General features: G+C 34.3%; 1 protein-coding gene across 1 annotated transcript; it reads left to right on the forward strand.

Annotated features, from left to right (window-relative positions):
• The first annotated feature begins 4,183 nt into the window (after window positions 1-4,183).
• On the forward strand, window positions 4,184-15,495 carry LOC112054753 (uncharacterized). Its single transcript, XM_024094644.2, has 17 exons — window positions 4,184-4,300; window positions 4,643-4,800; window positions 5,245-5,405; window positions 6,282-6,649; window positions 7,449-7,669; window positions 8,878-8,980; window positions 9,781-9,908; window positions 10,500-10,787; window positions 11,137-11,298; window positions 11,625-11,753; window positions 11,975-12,459; window positions 12,818-13,001; window positions 13,207-13,402; window positions 13,653-14,419; window positions 14,630-14,822; window positions 14,934-15,047; window positions 15,271-15,495. The coding sequence occupies exons 1-17, from the start codon at window positions 4,258-4,260 to the stop codon at window positions 15,339-15,341; spliced, it is 3,771 nt and encodes a 1,256-aa protein (XP_023950412.2). The 5' UTR covers window positions 4,184-4,257; the 3' UTR covers window positions 15,342-15,495.

Raw genomic sequence — 15,495 nt, forward strand, 5'->3', positions numbered from 1 at the left:
TTGGAAGTGCATGCCCCGGACCGGATTCGAACCCACACTCCTCCGGATTCGGAGGCAGAGGTCATATCCACTGGGCTATCACGGCATTAACAGTGCCTTTAACAGCTTATGTAATTATTAATGCATAACGCCACGGGCTTAATCAACACCGAAATCGATAATTATGAAGATGATAACGTAATTGGACAGGTTTAATGAAAAAAAAATATGTGCGTCTCGGTGTCTAACTAATAATATTAATTAATTGAATTTAATTAAATATTGAAGAATAAAAAGCCCATATTGTCGAAGAGGAGAAGAACATTTTGACAGCAACAAAACAAAAACTTTTATAATAGTCTGTGGTCGTAAAATCAGTCCGAAGTTCGCTCTGTCAAGTGCAAGTGTCAAACGTGACAACGTTAGCTGTGACGCGTTACGTTACAAAGCGATTTACCCTCCCTTATTAGAAGTTATTACTTAGTCAACAGTTCCATCAATGGAATAACCAAAATAACCCTTGTGATGGTAAATGGAAACCCATCGCCAACAACGGTGCATAAAAAGAAAATCGTACATAAAATATCTGCGGTCTTTGCATGCCATGTGAAGTGACAGGGCATGCAACGAAGCATTGCTGTATTATATGTACGATTTTCTTTTTATTTATTCTTTACAGGTTAGCCCTCAGCTACAATCTCACCTGATGGAAAGTGATGATGCAATCTAAGATGGAAGCGGGCATAATAGGAGAAGGATGTAAATCCACACTTTCGGTTTTTACACGACATCGTACAGTAACGCTAAATCGCTCGGCGGTAAGTCTTCGTCGGCAACTGGCCACGGCCGAAGTCTAATGCCATCCAGAACAGGACCAATTAAGAAAACCTCAATCGTCCCAATCGGGGATCGAACCCAGGACCTCCGTCTTGTACATCGCGCATACCACTGCGCCACTCGCTAACGCTTCGAAAACTAGAAAAAACTATGGGAATGACATTTTCTATCGACAGTTCACGTGATCAAGATCTGTCATGGCTGAACACAGGGGCTGAAGTGCCTTACCTGAGCTCTGTCATAAATAGCTGTTATTTTACTAATGTGTTTCTTACTAGGCTCGATGTATGTGCGGTCAGCATAAGCTGAAGCGAGCTGAATGGCAGTAATAGCAGACTGATCAAGCTGGAGTTGAACCGATAACTGCAAAGTGTCACAAAGCTTTCAACGCGCGGGTGCTTTCATACTTTTGCGCCATTTTGTGGTGCAAGTGAAAGGAGTTTTACATAGTTTTAATCATAAATTAGATACCTACTATTAAAAGGAAAAGACCCTAGTGTTTGTATTTCTTTTTTAATATTTCATTTTAGCGTTTTATATTTATAGAAATTCATGTAAATATAAAACGATATAATTTGAGAATTATTTTTGTTAAGTAATGAATTGTTATTAACTTTAAATAGGATATCTCTTTATAACAGTAGGTACCCATGAAATTACCCAAACATTTTCGTTAGAGGAACCTTATGTTTAAAATTTAATCAGGTTAATACGCTTCACAAATATTACTTATAAAAATTTATTTATTTAAAGTAAACAATACTAACAAAATTAAAATGTTTTCGCATTTAATAAATTATACATACAAACAGAGAAACCTTAAAATGTGCGCGAGTGAGATTATAAGGGTTCCGTTTTTGGACTACGTACGTTCGGAACCCTAAAAAACGCTTGTCATACCTATAGTACCTCAGATAGGTAAGGAAATGCTGAAGACTAAGCTATTGATTATTATTCTGGCTACTTGATCTGCATATATAATCTCAATAGAAAATTGGAAAACAATAATATTCCTGAAGGACTCCCCAGAATGATGGCATACTTGTACCTCCGTACATTATCATATCTAACGTGTATCTTCCATAAACCAATCCATTTAAACTTGAAAGGAACGCAAAGTATTGTGGGAAATAGTAGTCTCGATTACGCTACGCTAGGTGGCGTGACTCGTTTCCGTAAAGAATATGGAGTTAGAGAGGTGTAGCTATCGGGCGGGAACGACTGGTGATATAAGGCGCTCTCCGTACGGTCGGCTTCAGTATGCTCGTGGCGTTCGAGCCGTCCTTGTTGTGTAATCCTTCTTGGTATAGGGGGGGAGAGTAATTTGAGCAGTGAATGGTGAGTGTTAGCTGGTCGAAAAGGACCCCTTAAATCTGCACCCGGAGTCACAAGCCCCCAGGACTGCTCAAGATATTCTCTTTCAAGTTATTTAAGTTGTCCTGCCAAATACTGAGATTCGTAACCCTTGTTCTACATTTGTGTACTTATTTTTGTAATCCACTTCTGAGTCTGCTAAAAATAGCCATTTTATTTAACTTTAAACTCTTCAGTCTACATCTTAAGCCAGACATGAACGCACATAATGGATAATAGACGAGTTGTCTCGAAGCCCGAAGTCGATTGGAGGGGTATTGTCAGAGAAGAATCGCTCGGCCGAGCCAGATCCGCGGACTTTAGATCATTTCATTATAAAATGTGCTACTCAGAGCTATTGGGTCTTTTCAAATCGTAAAATATTATTTTCGAAGGCATATAGTAAATATATATATTAGGAATAGGAGGTAAAGATGTATAATTCAGCGATGTACAAGTGGCACTTGGTTGCTGAGTAAAGTAGTGAACTGATTTAAACTTTTCTGTTTTGTGAGCGTTAATAAGCTAATATAATTGTGTACACCTATCGAACGTTTCTGCTTACTGTTTTACTTTACTTTTCTTTTTGTAATGTATTTCTTTTTGTAATGTAGTCCTATTTATTGTAATTTTTGTAATTAGTCCTAGTCCAACGGAAAACATTAAAAAATCCTACCTACCCCAGGCAATCTTATGGTTTTTTGTATCTATTTTTGTTTAATTTATTTATTTATTTACCGTCTTTTACTATCTAGGAGAATTCTAATAACATTCCTTAGTTGAAAGATACAAAATGTATCTACATATTGATATTGAAAATTAAATATCTATCACATTTTTTAATATTTCGTCATAAATTAAAATTATTTTATCATAATAGATTAAATACCTAATAGGTATTTTACAAATTTTACATGTACTTAATGTTTCTGTAGGTATCCACAATACCTACAGTAACATTTTCTGTAGTTAAACATTGTCAGGCAAAATACTGGAATGTCTGATAATTAAGTAAAACAATTACTTCGTAATAACACAAAATATTAACCACATTAAAATGCGTAGGTAGGCTTATCTTTACGAGTAACAGTAGAGTAACAATCGAGTGTTTGTCGTTCAATTTTTTGTCGTTTAATTTTTCAAACAAAATTGACGAAATATTGAGATGGAGCGTTTTTAATGCAACGTCAGCAGATTGGTTTTAAAAAGTCAAAAACTTCAATAAGTTTTTCTAAATTCTGCTATTTCTGCTTGTCTGCTCACACTAATGTCCAGAACTACTAAACGAATTGTCTTTCATAAGCAGGTAAACCGAACCTGAAGGCGACGCCAGGGTTTACTTTGCTAATATTTTTTTAACGAAAGGTAAAGTTATTATAATAATATAGAGGTGATTCGTAGTCCTTCTAACTTAAATCGCGGAAACGAACCTCATGAAGTTGCATGAAATAACCACTATGTCAACGAAGCAATTACTCTTTTCAATACATTGACTAACATAATATGGTTTTCCACTTACTATCAAGAGTGCCACCTTGTTTCATCAGCTGTCATATTCGAATTTGTTGTGGGATGTTCTCGGACTAAGGCGCATTTGAATTTTGGAACCCTCGTTACTTTAATTTTAAGTTTTCGACTTTAATTATCACCATTGCATATGCTTTTTTAGAATTGAAACTATCGTGAGTGTTATTCATATTAATTGATTATGAAACACGGCTTAAACTCACGTGATATTAGGTCGGAGTATGCCCGACTAGTTTCGAACCCTTATGGGGCCCTTAGTTATGAGCTGGTTCTTGCATCGCGGCACGATCCAAACATTACATATACGTTAATAACTCATGACATATACGTTTCAAAAGTGCTTGTTTACTAAGCCGTAATAAAATAGGTAAATTAACTTTGACTTTCATAGTAAACAATAACAGACAAAGTCAAGGGCGTTCGTGAGTACCTTCATTATATAATTGAGGTTATCATACCTCAATATTGTAGAGTTCATTATAATATAATTGTTAATAAGCGATAACAGTTTGATACCTACTGTTGTTTGTAATACAAGCCAGATGTTTCGCTGAGACGGTCATGGATTGTGTCACGTTTAAAGTTAACGGAGAGGAACATTCAGGTAACATATTATATTAATTGTAATAATAATAATTAGTATAACAACAAATAGTATTCAATTTTAATATGTATAGGAAATGTATGAAGAAGTCGGAAAAATAATGGTATGATATTATTTATTTATCTATATAACTTTTTGATATAACTATCGCGGAATTTGGAACCATTTTTGATTTGGAAGATTTTTGAAGATAAGAATTTTTTCATTACGTTCCTTCAATTTTCAGATCAAACGCCGTACATACTTTTTTTCTTGTCGGTGAGAAAAAAAATACCCCCGGACTTCTCCCTCCATTGCCATCTAGTATTAAAAATCATTAATAACTTTTATCCTTTTCAAAAGTTGGGAGCGATGTTAGCTCCACTACAACCTTGCTGGAGTACCTCCGCACGAGGCTGGAGCTGCGCGGCACCAAGTACATGTGTCTGGAGGGAGGCTGCGGCGCCTGCATCGTCAGCGTTGTCAAGTGCCCGGGTTCAAATATGGAAGCTGTTAATTCAGTAAGAATAACCAATACATATAATAATAATCAACACAGAATTATATTAAAATTTAAAAACATTCATCCTAATTTTTAAATGATAAAAAACTTGGTATTGTATTATTCGACTGTGTGCTTAGTTTTAAATAAGTTTGTAAAATGGTGGTAAACAAAAAAAATAAACCTTGGCTGAGTTTGTTGTGGGCTCTTAGTTTTCGAATGATTATTATCACTATTATCTTAAGTTTAATATTATTACCTAACGTTTCGAAAGAGCTTGTAAATTAGGCCTATTTGAAATGAATTTTGACTTTGACTTTGACTTTGTCGGCTATCGAGGATTTGTTATTTATCATAGTGTCACATACATTCCCCCTATCCTGCTGAAGAGTCAATGACATGCGCCATTAAAATAATGATTACTAACAATAACAGTAGCTGTAAATTCCTTTCCTTGAAACAGTGCCTGGTATCAGTGACGTCATGCCAGGGTTGGGAAGTCAGCACCATAGAGCATGTCGGCAACCGCCTGAAGGGCTACCACCCGCTGCAGACCACCCTCGCAGGGAGCAACGGCTCGCAGTGCGGCTACTGCAGCCCGGGGTGGGTCATGTCTATGTACAGGTCAGTAGGTATATAAATACGTATTATTGTTATAATTACTATACTGAGCCCTAGAAGAACCAAAGTCACCGACATAGTTCAACGAGTTGCGAAGCTGAAGTGGCAATGGGCGGGGCACATAGTTCGAAGTGCCGATGGACGTTGGGGTCCGAAAGTGCTGGAATGGCGACCCCGCACTAGTAAGCGCAGTGTTGGCCGACCCCCCACCAGGTGGACTGACGACATCAAGCGAGTCGTAGGGTTTAGCTGGATGCAGACGGCTCAGTATCGTGATGTTTGGAAGTCCCTACAAAAGGCCTATGTCCTGCAGTGGACGTCCATCGGCTGATATGATGATGATGATGATGATACTGAGCCGTGATAGCTCAGTGGATATGACCGCGGCCTTCGATTCCAGAGGGTGTGGGTTCGAATCCGGTTTGGGTCATGCATATCCAACTTTTCAGTTGTGTGCATTTTAAGTAATTAATATAATATAATATCACGTGTCTCAAACGGTGTACGAATAACATTGTGAGGAAACCTGAATACCAAAGAATTTTCTTAATTCTCTGCGTGTGTGAAGTCTGCCAATCCGCATTTTGCCAGCGTGGTGGACTATCGTCAAAACCCCTCTCGAGGGGTTTTGTCGATAGAGAGACTCGAGCTCATCTGTGAACAATTTTGATGTGTAATTATTTTATCACGTCAAGAGAGATACTTCGCAATTGAAAATTGTAGACTCACCATCTCTTGAGGAGGCTCCGGTTACCAGTGGCTCATTCGTAGAGGATTTTCTGTCAGATCTGGATATTGTGGTTAAATCTATTATTTCCTATTCTTAAAGAACTTCTACAATATAATGCCCGATTTTAATCAATAGTCCTGATTTAACAGTCTTTTAGATAGTAAGCCGACGATGCTGGAAGTAGAGAGATCACTTTCCAGTAACATCTGCCGATGTACTGGATACAGACCTATACTGGAGGCATTCAGAAAGTTTGCCAGTGATTGTCCAGATGAAGCCAAATTGGCAGACATCGAGGATTTGCAGTTATGTACAAAAACTAAAGAAACTTGCTCAAAAGAATGCGATGACCGTGAATGGTGTTTATTATCAAAAGATGCGTTAGAAGATATTGTAAGAATAAAATTAAAAGATGGCAGACAATGGTTTGGAGTGTGTACAGTAGCGGATATATTCAATGTTCTACGTACAGAAGGGAGGGATTCTTACATGTTAGTTGCTGGAAATACTGGAAAAGGTATGTTAAATTGTTATTTTATCGTAGCATTATAGATTATCGGTAAAACTCAATGTGTGACTTCTTTTAATTTTCTAAAATAATCAATCATAACTATTTACATTATCTAAAACTAACTACATTAACTATTTAAATAAAAAAATAAAATGAAAGTAAAAATAAAATGAAAGTAAATATAAAATTATAACTAAAGACTTCGGCGTCGTAGAATTCATCCGAATCGATGTTCATTGGTGCCCAGAAGACAGTCAGTATTGCCACGTTGTATGGCAATACTAATTATAGTAAGTAAATGTAGTAACTTATTATGCACTAGCGGACACTTAAATTCAAAATTCCACAGGTACTGTGGACCGTGAATTTTTCCGGGACTTATTTACTCAAGTATTATTCCAGGAAATTAAGTATTTCCATTCGAAATTTCAGCCAAATCGGTTCATTATGGCGGCGTAAAGAAGTACACACACCAAATTTCGCGTATATAATATTAGTGTGATAATGTAATGAGAATGTTGGATTGAGATCTTATATTATTTGACACCTTTGATGAAACTGTTAGGTACAAACAGTAGCTTCTCTATCTACGCAATAACATCTAAACACCATAAAATACATCAATAATATTGATGATAAAATAACGCTTTTTCAAAATTAAACTCATAAAGAAAGAAAAAAAGAAAGAAAGATTTTTATTTGGCAAAACAACAAAAAAGGAAATCATGAAACATAAATACAAATAGAAAAATATTAAATATTACTATCAAATTAAACTAATTAGGTACATTTTATGTTTTCACAGGAGTAATACCTATACTTGAGTATCCTAGAATTTTGATTGACGTCAGTCGAGTATCTGAACTTAAAGGATACTTGGTAGATCAAAATTTAGTTGTCGGAGCTGGAACAACCCTGACAAAGTTTAGGGAAATTTTGGAAGAAGCTTCACATTCTGGGAGTTTTGCATACCTTAGTGTTTTGAACGACCATCTTGACTTGGTTGCTCATGTTGCTGTTAGAAATGTAAGTGTATAGTTTTATTTTCACTAAGAATGATGAAACTATCAAATATATAGATAAGATCATACAGTGTCATGATGAGAATGATGTAGAGGGCGTGACATTCCTGAGCAGCATTATTTCTCGAGCATTTTGAAACAACATAGTCAGTAATTGAATCCAGGATTCAAACCTGTCCTCCTGCCCCACCATTAAATTGAAAAAAAAAAACGCCCTTAACTTGCAGTTTACACTGCGCCTTATGTTAATAAGGTTTACTCAGTTACAATAACTACCAGATATTAATGATAATGACCAAAAGTGACGACTTAATTCCGTTCCGCCCATTTACTCTTCTTCTGCCTTCGGGCCCCATCAGGCGATGCTTCTGCGCTCGCCCAAACCCCCCAATGACACCGCTGAGGCCCCATAAGGAGCCTACGGTACTTACACTATCAGTAAAAAAAACGGCGATGTAATAACACCAACTTCCTAACTCCGGAGAACAAATTATTGGAAAAAGGTGCTCAATATATCCAATATTACTTTTTATGTATCATATTGTGTTACTTATGTTGCTTTATTTAAGTTCATTTTATTTTTTGTTAACTAAGTTTACTTACTGGATTTGTGATTTTTATTTTATGGTGTAATAAAGTGTTTTTATTATTATTTTTATTAACGTTTCAACCCAGGACTTCGACTGGTCCGAAACATCATAGAGTAAACACTAGACCAACTAAATATTTTGTGTATTGTGGGTCGCGATCATCATTACTTGGTCGATCGTCGATCGGTAGTCATTTAGGTATAGGTTAGGTGTAGGTTTTACTTATATAATGTAATAGATCGATTGCAGATCTTAGTTATAATTTATGAATTCAGATCGATCTCCGATCGCGATTCATTATTTAGTTATAGTTAGTTATAATATATTTTTGTAATAATTATTATATTGCAAAATTTCTTATTAAATAAGTATAAAATCATATGCATACGCATTCTTCAACCCCCTAGCTGCCCCAAAACGTAAGTCGTTAAATCAAATGGTTCATTGCTACATTTAACCAAACAAGCAACACTAACGAACCACGCTCACGTCACCCGGTCCAACAGATGGACAAGACAAGTACTTTTAAAACGTTAAGCTGAAGAAGATACGCCAAGATTATAATATAATATTACAAAATCACATTGACACATAATTTTAATATTTTTTGTTAATATTTCAGTTAGGTACGATAGCAGGGAATCTGATGCTAAAACATCAAAACAACAAGTTCGCTTCAGATATTTTTGTACTTTTTCAAGCAATTGGTGCTAAAATTACTCTAGGTAATTAGTAATTTAATATTATTTCGATAAATATAGGTTAATGGAAAAATTTACATTTAGAATGAGCCCAAATAGTTGAAAACCATAATAATACAACAGAATAATCTATACTAATATTTTAAAGAGGTAAATTTTGTTGTATTGTAGGGGGTAAACTCTGGATCTACTGAACCGATTTTATTATATAAATACCTTTTTAACCCTAGAAAGCAACGTTATTTGTGAGAGTTAAAGGCTTTTATTTTGTGACCGTATTCTCTCCTTGAGATGGGTTGTTCTTACAGGAGATCCATTTGCACTAACTCCACTAACTATCAGGTTGGCTCTGTTCTTACTATAAAAAATAACGTTACTAAATAGCCTCATTCGCACGAGAGTTAAAAAAGTGACATGACAAAACCCAGGATTGGCGCTTTTTCGTTCTTAATTTAATTCATGGGCTATTTCCAACGCCCAAAATTGAAAATGCAACAACGCTCGAAAAAAAACGTCGAGTTTTAAATACGCTGTCGTGTGAACATAAACTTGGGATTGTGTTGTATTTGTTCGCTTTTTTAACGTCCTAATGAGGCCTAAAGCATCGTTGTGCATAAATAAGCTCGTGATTGAGAACTTCGAATAGATCAGAAGAAAGCCGGACCAACTCCAACAAATCTACGTCTTTCTTTTTTATATAACGGAAACCACTCACGATAGTTTAAACTTTCAAACATAGTTTAGGAAATCACCCGACGTGCTATTTCCCGTATAATCTCCATTATCCGAGAATTTTCTCATATTGTATTTTTTTTATTTTCCAGCGCTTGCACCTGGTGTAACAAAAGTTGTTACTCTAAAGAATTTTCTCGTTGAAAATATGATAGGAAAATTAATATTAAACATCGTACTCCCACCGCTCAGCCGAAACAATAGATTAGTAACGTACAAGGTTTGTTGTTCTTTGGTTTATTTTAATTCCAAAGTAATAGAAAATGAGCGCCAAGTTTAATAACATGTGTTTTTATACTAATTAAATTATATGTAAATATTTAATTATATGTACTGTATTTTCAATATTTCTGTCGCAATTAACTCTATAATTTTATCTACCTATTGTCTTATTTATTATAAGCTGCTACAATTTCTGTTTATCACCGATAGATTTATCGGTTACATAATTTTACTAGCCAATGAGGTAAAGTCAAAACGAAGATTGACCGGTTCCGCTGGTTATTTTAGCGTTAAGCTTTGTAAAATAGTTTTCGTTGCAATTAATGTTTTGGCATTATTGTGACTTCCAAATAAATAGTACTTAGTAGTAAAAAAAAATCGAAGGTATCTTTTCGGCTGCTATATTATTTGTATAATTATAATTTTTCTTTACCTAACTTTACACTTTCAAGGTTATGAATACATAATATTAAGAATGGCGTCATGATTATAATATAATCAGTGTTTTCACCATTATTAGAATATTTACAGCTTGCCATTTCCAAAAAAATCTGTATGTATTTTTATTGAATTTTTTTTATATTTTCAGATAGCAGCACGATCTCGAAACGCTCCCGCAATAGTTAACGCTGTATTTATCTTTAGATATAAATCAGACAACCTGGCACGAAGCTGTAGAATCGTATATGGTGGCTTATCTCCAAACTTTAGTCGTGCCAGAAACACTGAGAAAAGTCTTATTGGAAAGAATCTCTTTCAGAATGCTGTCCTGCAAGAGGCTTTACGTGTTTTATCAAAAGAACTTATAGTGACAGAAAATCCACCAGAACCTTCGGCGCGATATAGAAAACAGTTAGCTATTGGTTTGTTTTATAAGGTAGGACCCTTTTATTTTTGTAGTGTTTACATTAATTTATCTTTTAAGTTAAATTCATACGTTCTTTTAGAAAGTTCATTTTCTTGATCAAAGAAAATATAAGAAGTATTGTAACTGAACTTGAATCGGTTAAAACTGCGAGATTCTTTAAGTTATATATGTCACCGTTAGATTGTAAAATACGTTAGTTTATTCTTCCGATAGTTTAAAATATACCGATAAATAACACATTAAATTTTAATTAGTATGTTCAGTTCACAATATATCGACATATTACAATATCACGAGTGAGATTATATAGTAACGCATTTTACAATTTAAGGGTAACATATAGATATTTTAATTTCAGGCTCTATTATCTTTATGTCCAAAAAACATTATACATCCACGTTACATGTCTGGTGCTGGTAAAATACACGACTCTCGACCAATATCTAAAGGCACTCAAGTTTTTGAAACAAACCAAGACCTATGGCCTCTTAATCAGCCAATACAAAAAATAGAGGCACTGGTAAGTAAAGGATGTATCTATGTGTGGTGGTATGTTCTCGTATGTATAGGTATAACTATAGGCATAAATTAAAATAAGAACAATTTTCAACTATTACTAATGAAATTGAAAACTTCCTTTAACAAATAACCAAAGAAAATTATTTAAATAAATATAAACGATGGAATTATGAGGAATTTTCAAAAAAAATCCAAGAAAAGTTTTAAAGAATTAAATAGTTTTACTACAACTAGAACTAGTACCTACTAATAACTAATGCTAATGTATCCCGGAAAACTTAGTAAATTCATAGTAAATGTAAAACTAATAACAGATTGTAAATATAGATCCAGTGTGCAGGCGAGTCCGAATATGCAGAAGATGTGCCTTCGATGCCAAGAGAAGTTTTTGCTGTTTTTGTGCTCAGTGATGTCGCTTTAGGGACCATAGAGAACATAGACGCTAGCGAAGCTTTAGTGAGTATAAGTTCTACACTACTCAAAACCAAATATTTATACTTAGAACCACTTTAAAGTCAAAACTATCAAGAATCAGATGTTCTAGATCGGGAAAAGTAAGTTTATGCACAAAAAGCAGACCTTACCTAGTTGGATAACTAAGCGGAAAAATAAACCAAATATTTATACATTGTATTATTACTAGAATTTAAGTACTTAATATATTACTACTTTTTCAGAAACAACCTGGAGTAGTAGCGTTTTATAGTGCCAAAGATATTCCTGGTGTTAATGCATTTACGTCTGATCTTTTGCCATTCATTATAAAAAGTGAAGAATTACTTTGTAGCGGCGATGTTTTATATTTCAACCAACCAATAGGAATTATTGTAGCAGAAACAAACTATATGGCAAATAGAGCAGCAACGATGGTAAAAGTAAAATACTGCAATGTGAGGAAGCCAGAAATTGATGTAAAGTTAAATAAAAATAACCCCAATAAAACTAAATTATATCGTGCGATCCAAGCAACCAAGGTTGGCAATAATGTAATTAAAGTCATTAAAGGCAATCACACAGTATACGGACAGAATTACTTCTGTTTGGAGACTTTGAATTGTACTTGTAAGCCAACTGAGGATGGATTGATACTACAACCTTCGTCACACTATGTTAACTGTGATCATTTGTTAACATCACGGTGTCTTAATATCGAGGAAAGTAGGTGGGTTCGAAATTTTAATTCAATCTTTGATAAGTTACTTCTTTGGTCGCCATGTTCCATTTTGAAATTACACGACAAATATGATTTTACATAGAAATTTATTTGGCCGCTAAACACGACAGATATGGATTTTCATACAACTATTGCCGGCCGTAGCTCGACCAGTACAGCAAGTTTGATTTATCTCGAAGAAGGTTGTCAAAATAATGCTCAAATTTCCAAGCATGTTTGAGAAAAATTACTTTTTAGTGATTTAAATAAGCTAGATCGTTATTTATTGGGATAATTGGTACTAATTCAGAATGAAGAAAAGAAAATTAATATATTACTATGTTTCATTCATTAATTTATCTTGCAGGATTGAAGTAAAATCACACAGACTCGGAGGAAGTTTTGGATTAAAACAAAGTAGACAAAGCCAGATAAGTGTCGCCTGTAGTCTTGTCGCTTACAAGTTAAATAGGCCTTGTAGGTTCATTACGCCACTACGAACTCAAACTCGCGCTATAGGAAAAAGAATGCCAGCTTCCACCGATTTTGAAGTGAGTAACTAACAAAAGTTTAAAATAGCAATTTTCGATTCATAGATACAGATAATACTGTATCTATCGAAGAACAACTTCTTTTATAAAAGATAACTCCTAATTCAGTCTATTTATAATTCAGCTCAAGTACCAATTATTGTATTTTGCTATTGTATTGCTAAACAACTCTGTTACTTTAATATATATTATATAACATTTTCAGGTTGGAGTGAATGCTGAAGGCGTTATTCAATTCATAAATTATGATATTTACAATGATAACGGATGCGATGTGGCTGAACTTATTATAGAAGTGATTTTAGTAAATTACTTTAATTGCTACAATAAAGAAGAATGGAATTTCAAATGCTATACTGTTATCACTGACACTGCCTCAAATTCGTGGTTTCGATCGCCTGGTAATGATTTATATATTTATACATCTAACTCTGATTTATTACATATTACTCGTATTTATCGAATACGTTAAAATTTATTAATAAATATAAACTTATAGCTACAATATAAAATGATCCTATGTCGAGTATGTTTTTCCAATCCTGCAAAGATTGTTGTAGATATTTGTACTTTGTATAAACGAATAGAAAGTACACAAGCATAAAATAGTAATCATCAGTAGTAAAATTAATCAGTAATTATATTTTACAGGAATTGTTGAAACGGTATCGGCTACAGAAATGATTATTGAAAGAATAGCATATGAACTTGACCTAGATCCAATCGACGTACGTTTAAAAAACTTAGACAAAAAGAACCATAACGATCTTGCAGAAATGTTCAATACTCTAAAAGTTAACTCTGACTATGAAAAAAGAAGATATGCTGTTGATAAATTTAATATGGAAAATAGATGGAGGAAACGTGGCTTAAGATTTACTTTCATGAAATGGTCTGCAGCACTTCGTTTTGTGATGAATGTTATAATGTCAGTTTATATAGATGGAACAGTTGCAATCACTCATGGCGGAGTTGAAGTGGGTCAAGGCATCAACACAAAAGCTGCTCAAATCTGTGCATATTTCCTAAACATACCAATTAACAAAATCCATATAAAACCGTATAGTACTACAACACATCCAAATAACTCTGCAACTTCAGCTAGTTTTACATCTCAAAATGTTGGTATAGGAGTTCAAAGATGTTGTGAAGAGCTATTAAAAAGATTAGAACCTGTAAAAGCACAAATGAAAAACCCTTTATGGGAGCAACTTATAGGAGAAGCTTTTAAATTAGGCGTCAACTTGCAAACGAATTCATTTGTAGGATTTAATGATACAAATACAGAAAATACAATATATGGGGTGACTTTGGCTGAGGTCGAAATAGATATTTTAACGGGTCAGTGGGAGATTCTGCGAGTCGATTTAATGGAGGACGTGGGGCGTAGTGTTAGTCCTTCTATTGATATTGGCCAAGTAAGTAAGCTTTAGAATTCTTCTTTCGATCCTAACTTGGCATCAAAGTAGCTCAATCATTCTATAGAGCATTTCCTTGAATCCAATGATAATATAAATTCCTAAGTTAAATATTATTTGCAATTTAACATGGCAATTATGAACCTATATTGCACGTAGCTCATTCGAAGGAAAAAAAACAATAAATTGCAAACTAACTAACTATTTTAGGTTGAAGGTGCTTTTATAATGGGAGTAGGATATTGGACGACAGAAGAGCTGGTATACGACCAATGTACTGGAGAACTGCTAACAGATCGAACCTCAAACTATTACGTTCCGCAGGGCACAGATATACCACAAGATTTTCGAATTTATTTCAGACAGAAATCGTATAGCAGTGACAAGGTTTTGGGATCAAAAGGTATTCTTTTATATTTTTATTAGCCTATTTTAAAGGTCTACTGCAAAACCAGGCCTTCCGAACTTTTTCGAATTGATTAGAACTTTTGATCAAGACAAATTTCATTTCTAGCGGTAGGTGAGCCACCAACCTGTATGGGTGTGGCGGTACCGATAGCGATGAGAGAAGCAATCGCTTCAGCCAGATCAGATGGAGGAATTCCCACCACTAAGTGGTTTCAGATCGGTAACAATTTTTTTTTACAAAATTTATTTAATTTCTCCTTTTAGTGTCTCTCGTGAGCGAAAGATAATGTAAAAATTTAATCTATGCTGTGAAAAATCCTAGATCTTTTGATTTAAGTATAGCATTCTCTATAAATTAGGAGATGTTATTTGTTTTACCTAAAAGTTTTTCTTTTTACTACTATTTACGTCCTATCCTTTATTCACTATAGTTTTTCTTTCAGATGGACCATACACCGTTGAAAAATTATGCTTAGCGTGTGAGACCAACATTGAAGACATGAAATATTTTTGATTTCAATACATAATGGAATATTCTAGATATTATAGTGACGATAGGAATACTCAGTATATAATTATACATAATGATGTAACTGTCTGTGATGTCTGTACAAAATAACCGTGTTTTTCATGTGCTATTAAAACATAATCAAACTAATTCAAAATAA

Source organism: Bicyclus anynana, chromosome 16 (genome assembly GCF_947172395.1).
Source record: "Bicyclus anynana chromosome 16, ilBicAnyn1.1, whole genome shotgun sequence".
Lineage (NCBI taxonomy): Eukaryota > Metazoa > Arthropoda > Insecta > Lepidoptera > Nymphalidae > Bicyclus > Bicyclus anynana.

Bases quoted from the DNA above. Each gene is read 5' to 3' on its own strand.
- LOC112054753 (XM_024094644.2), top strand. From the start codon at position 4,258: ATGGATTGTGTCACGTTTAAAGTTAACGGAGAGGAACATTCAG. The intron at 13,403-13,652 runs GTAATGATTTAT...TATATTTTACAG, and splicing joins TTCGTGGTTTCGATCGCCTG to GAATTGTTGAAACGGTATCG. The intron at 14,823-14,933 runs GTATTCTTTTAT...TTTCATTTCTAG, and splicing joins CAAGGTTTTGGGATCAAAAG to CGGTAGGTGAGCCACCAACC.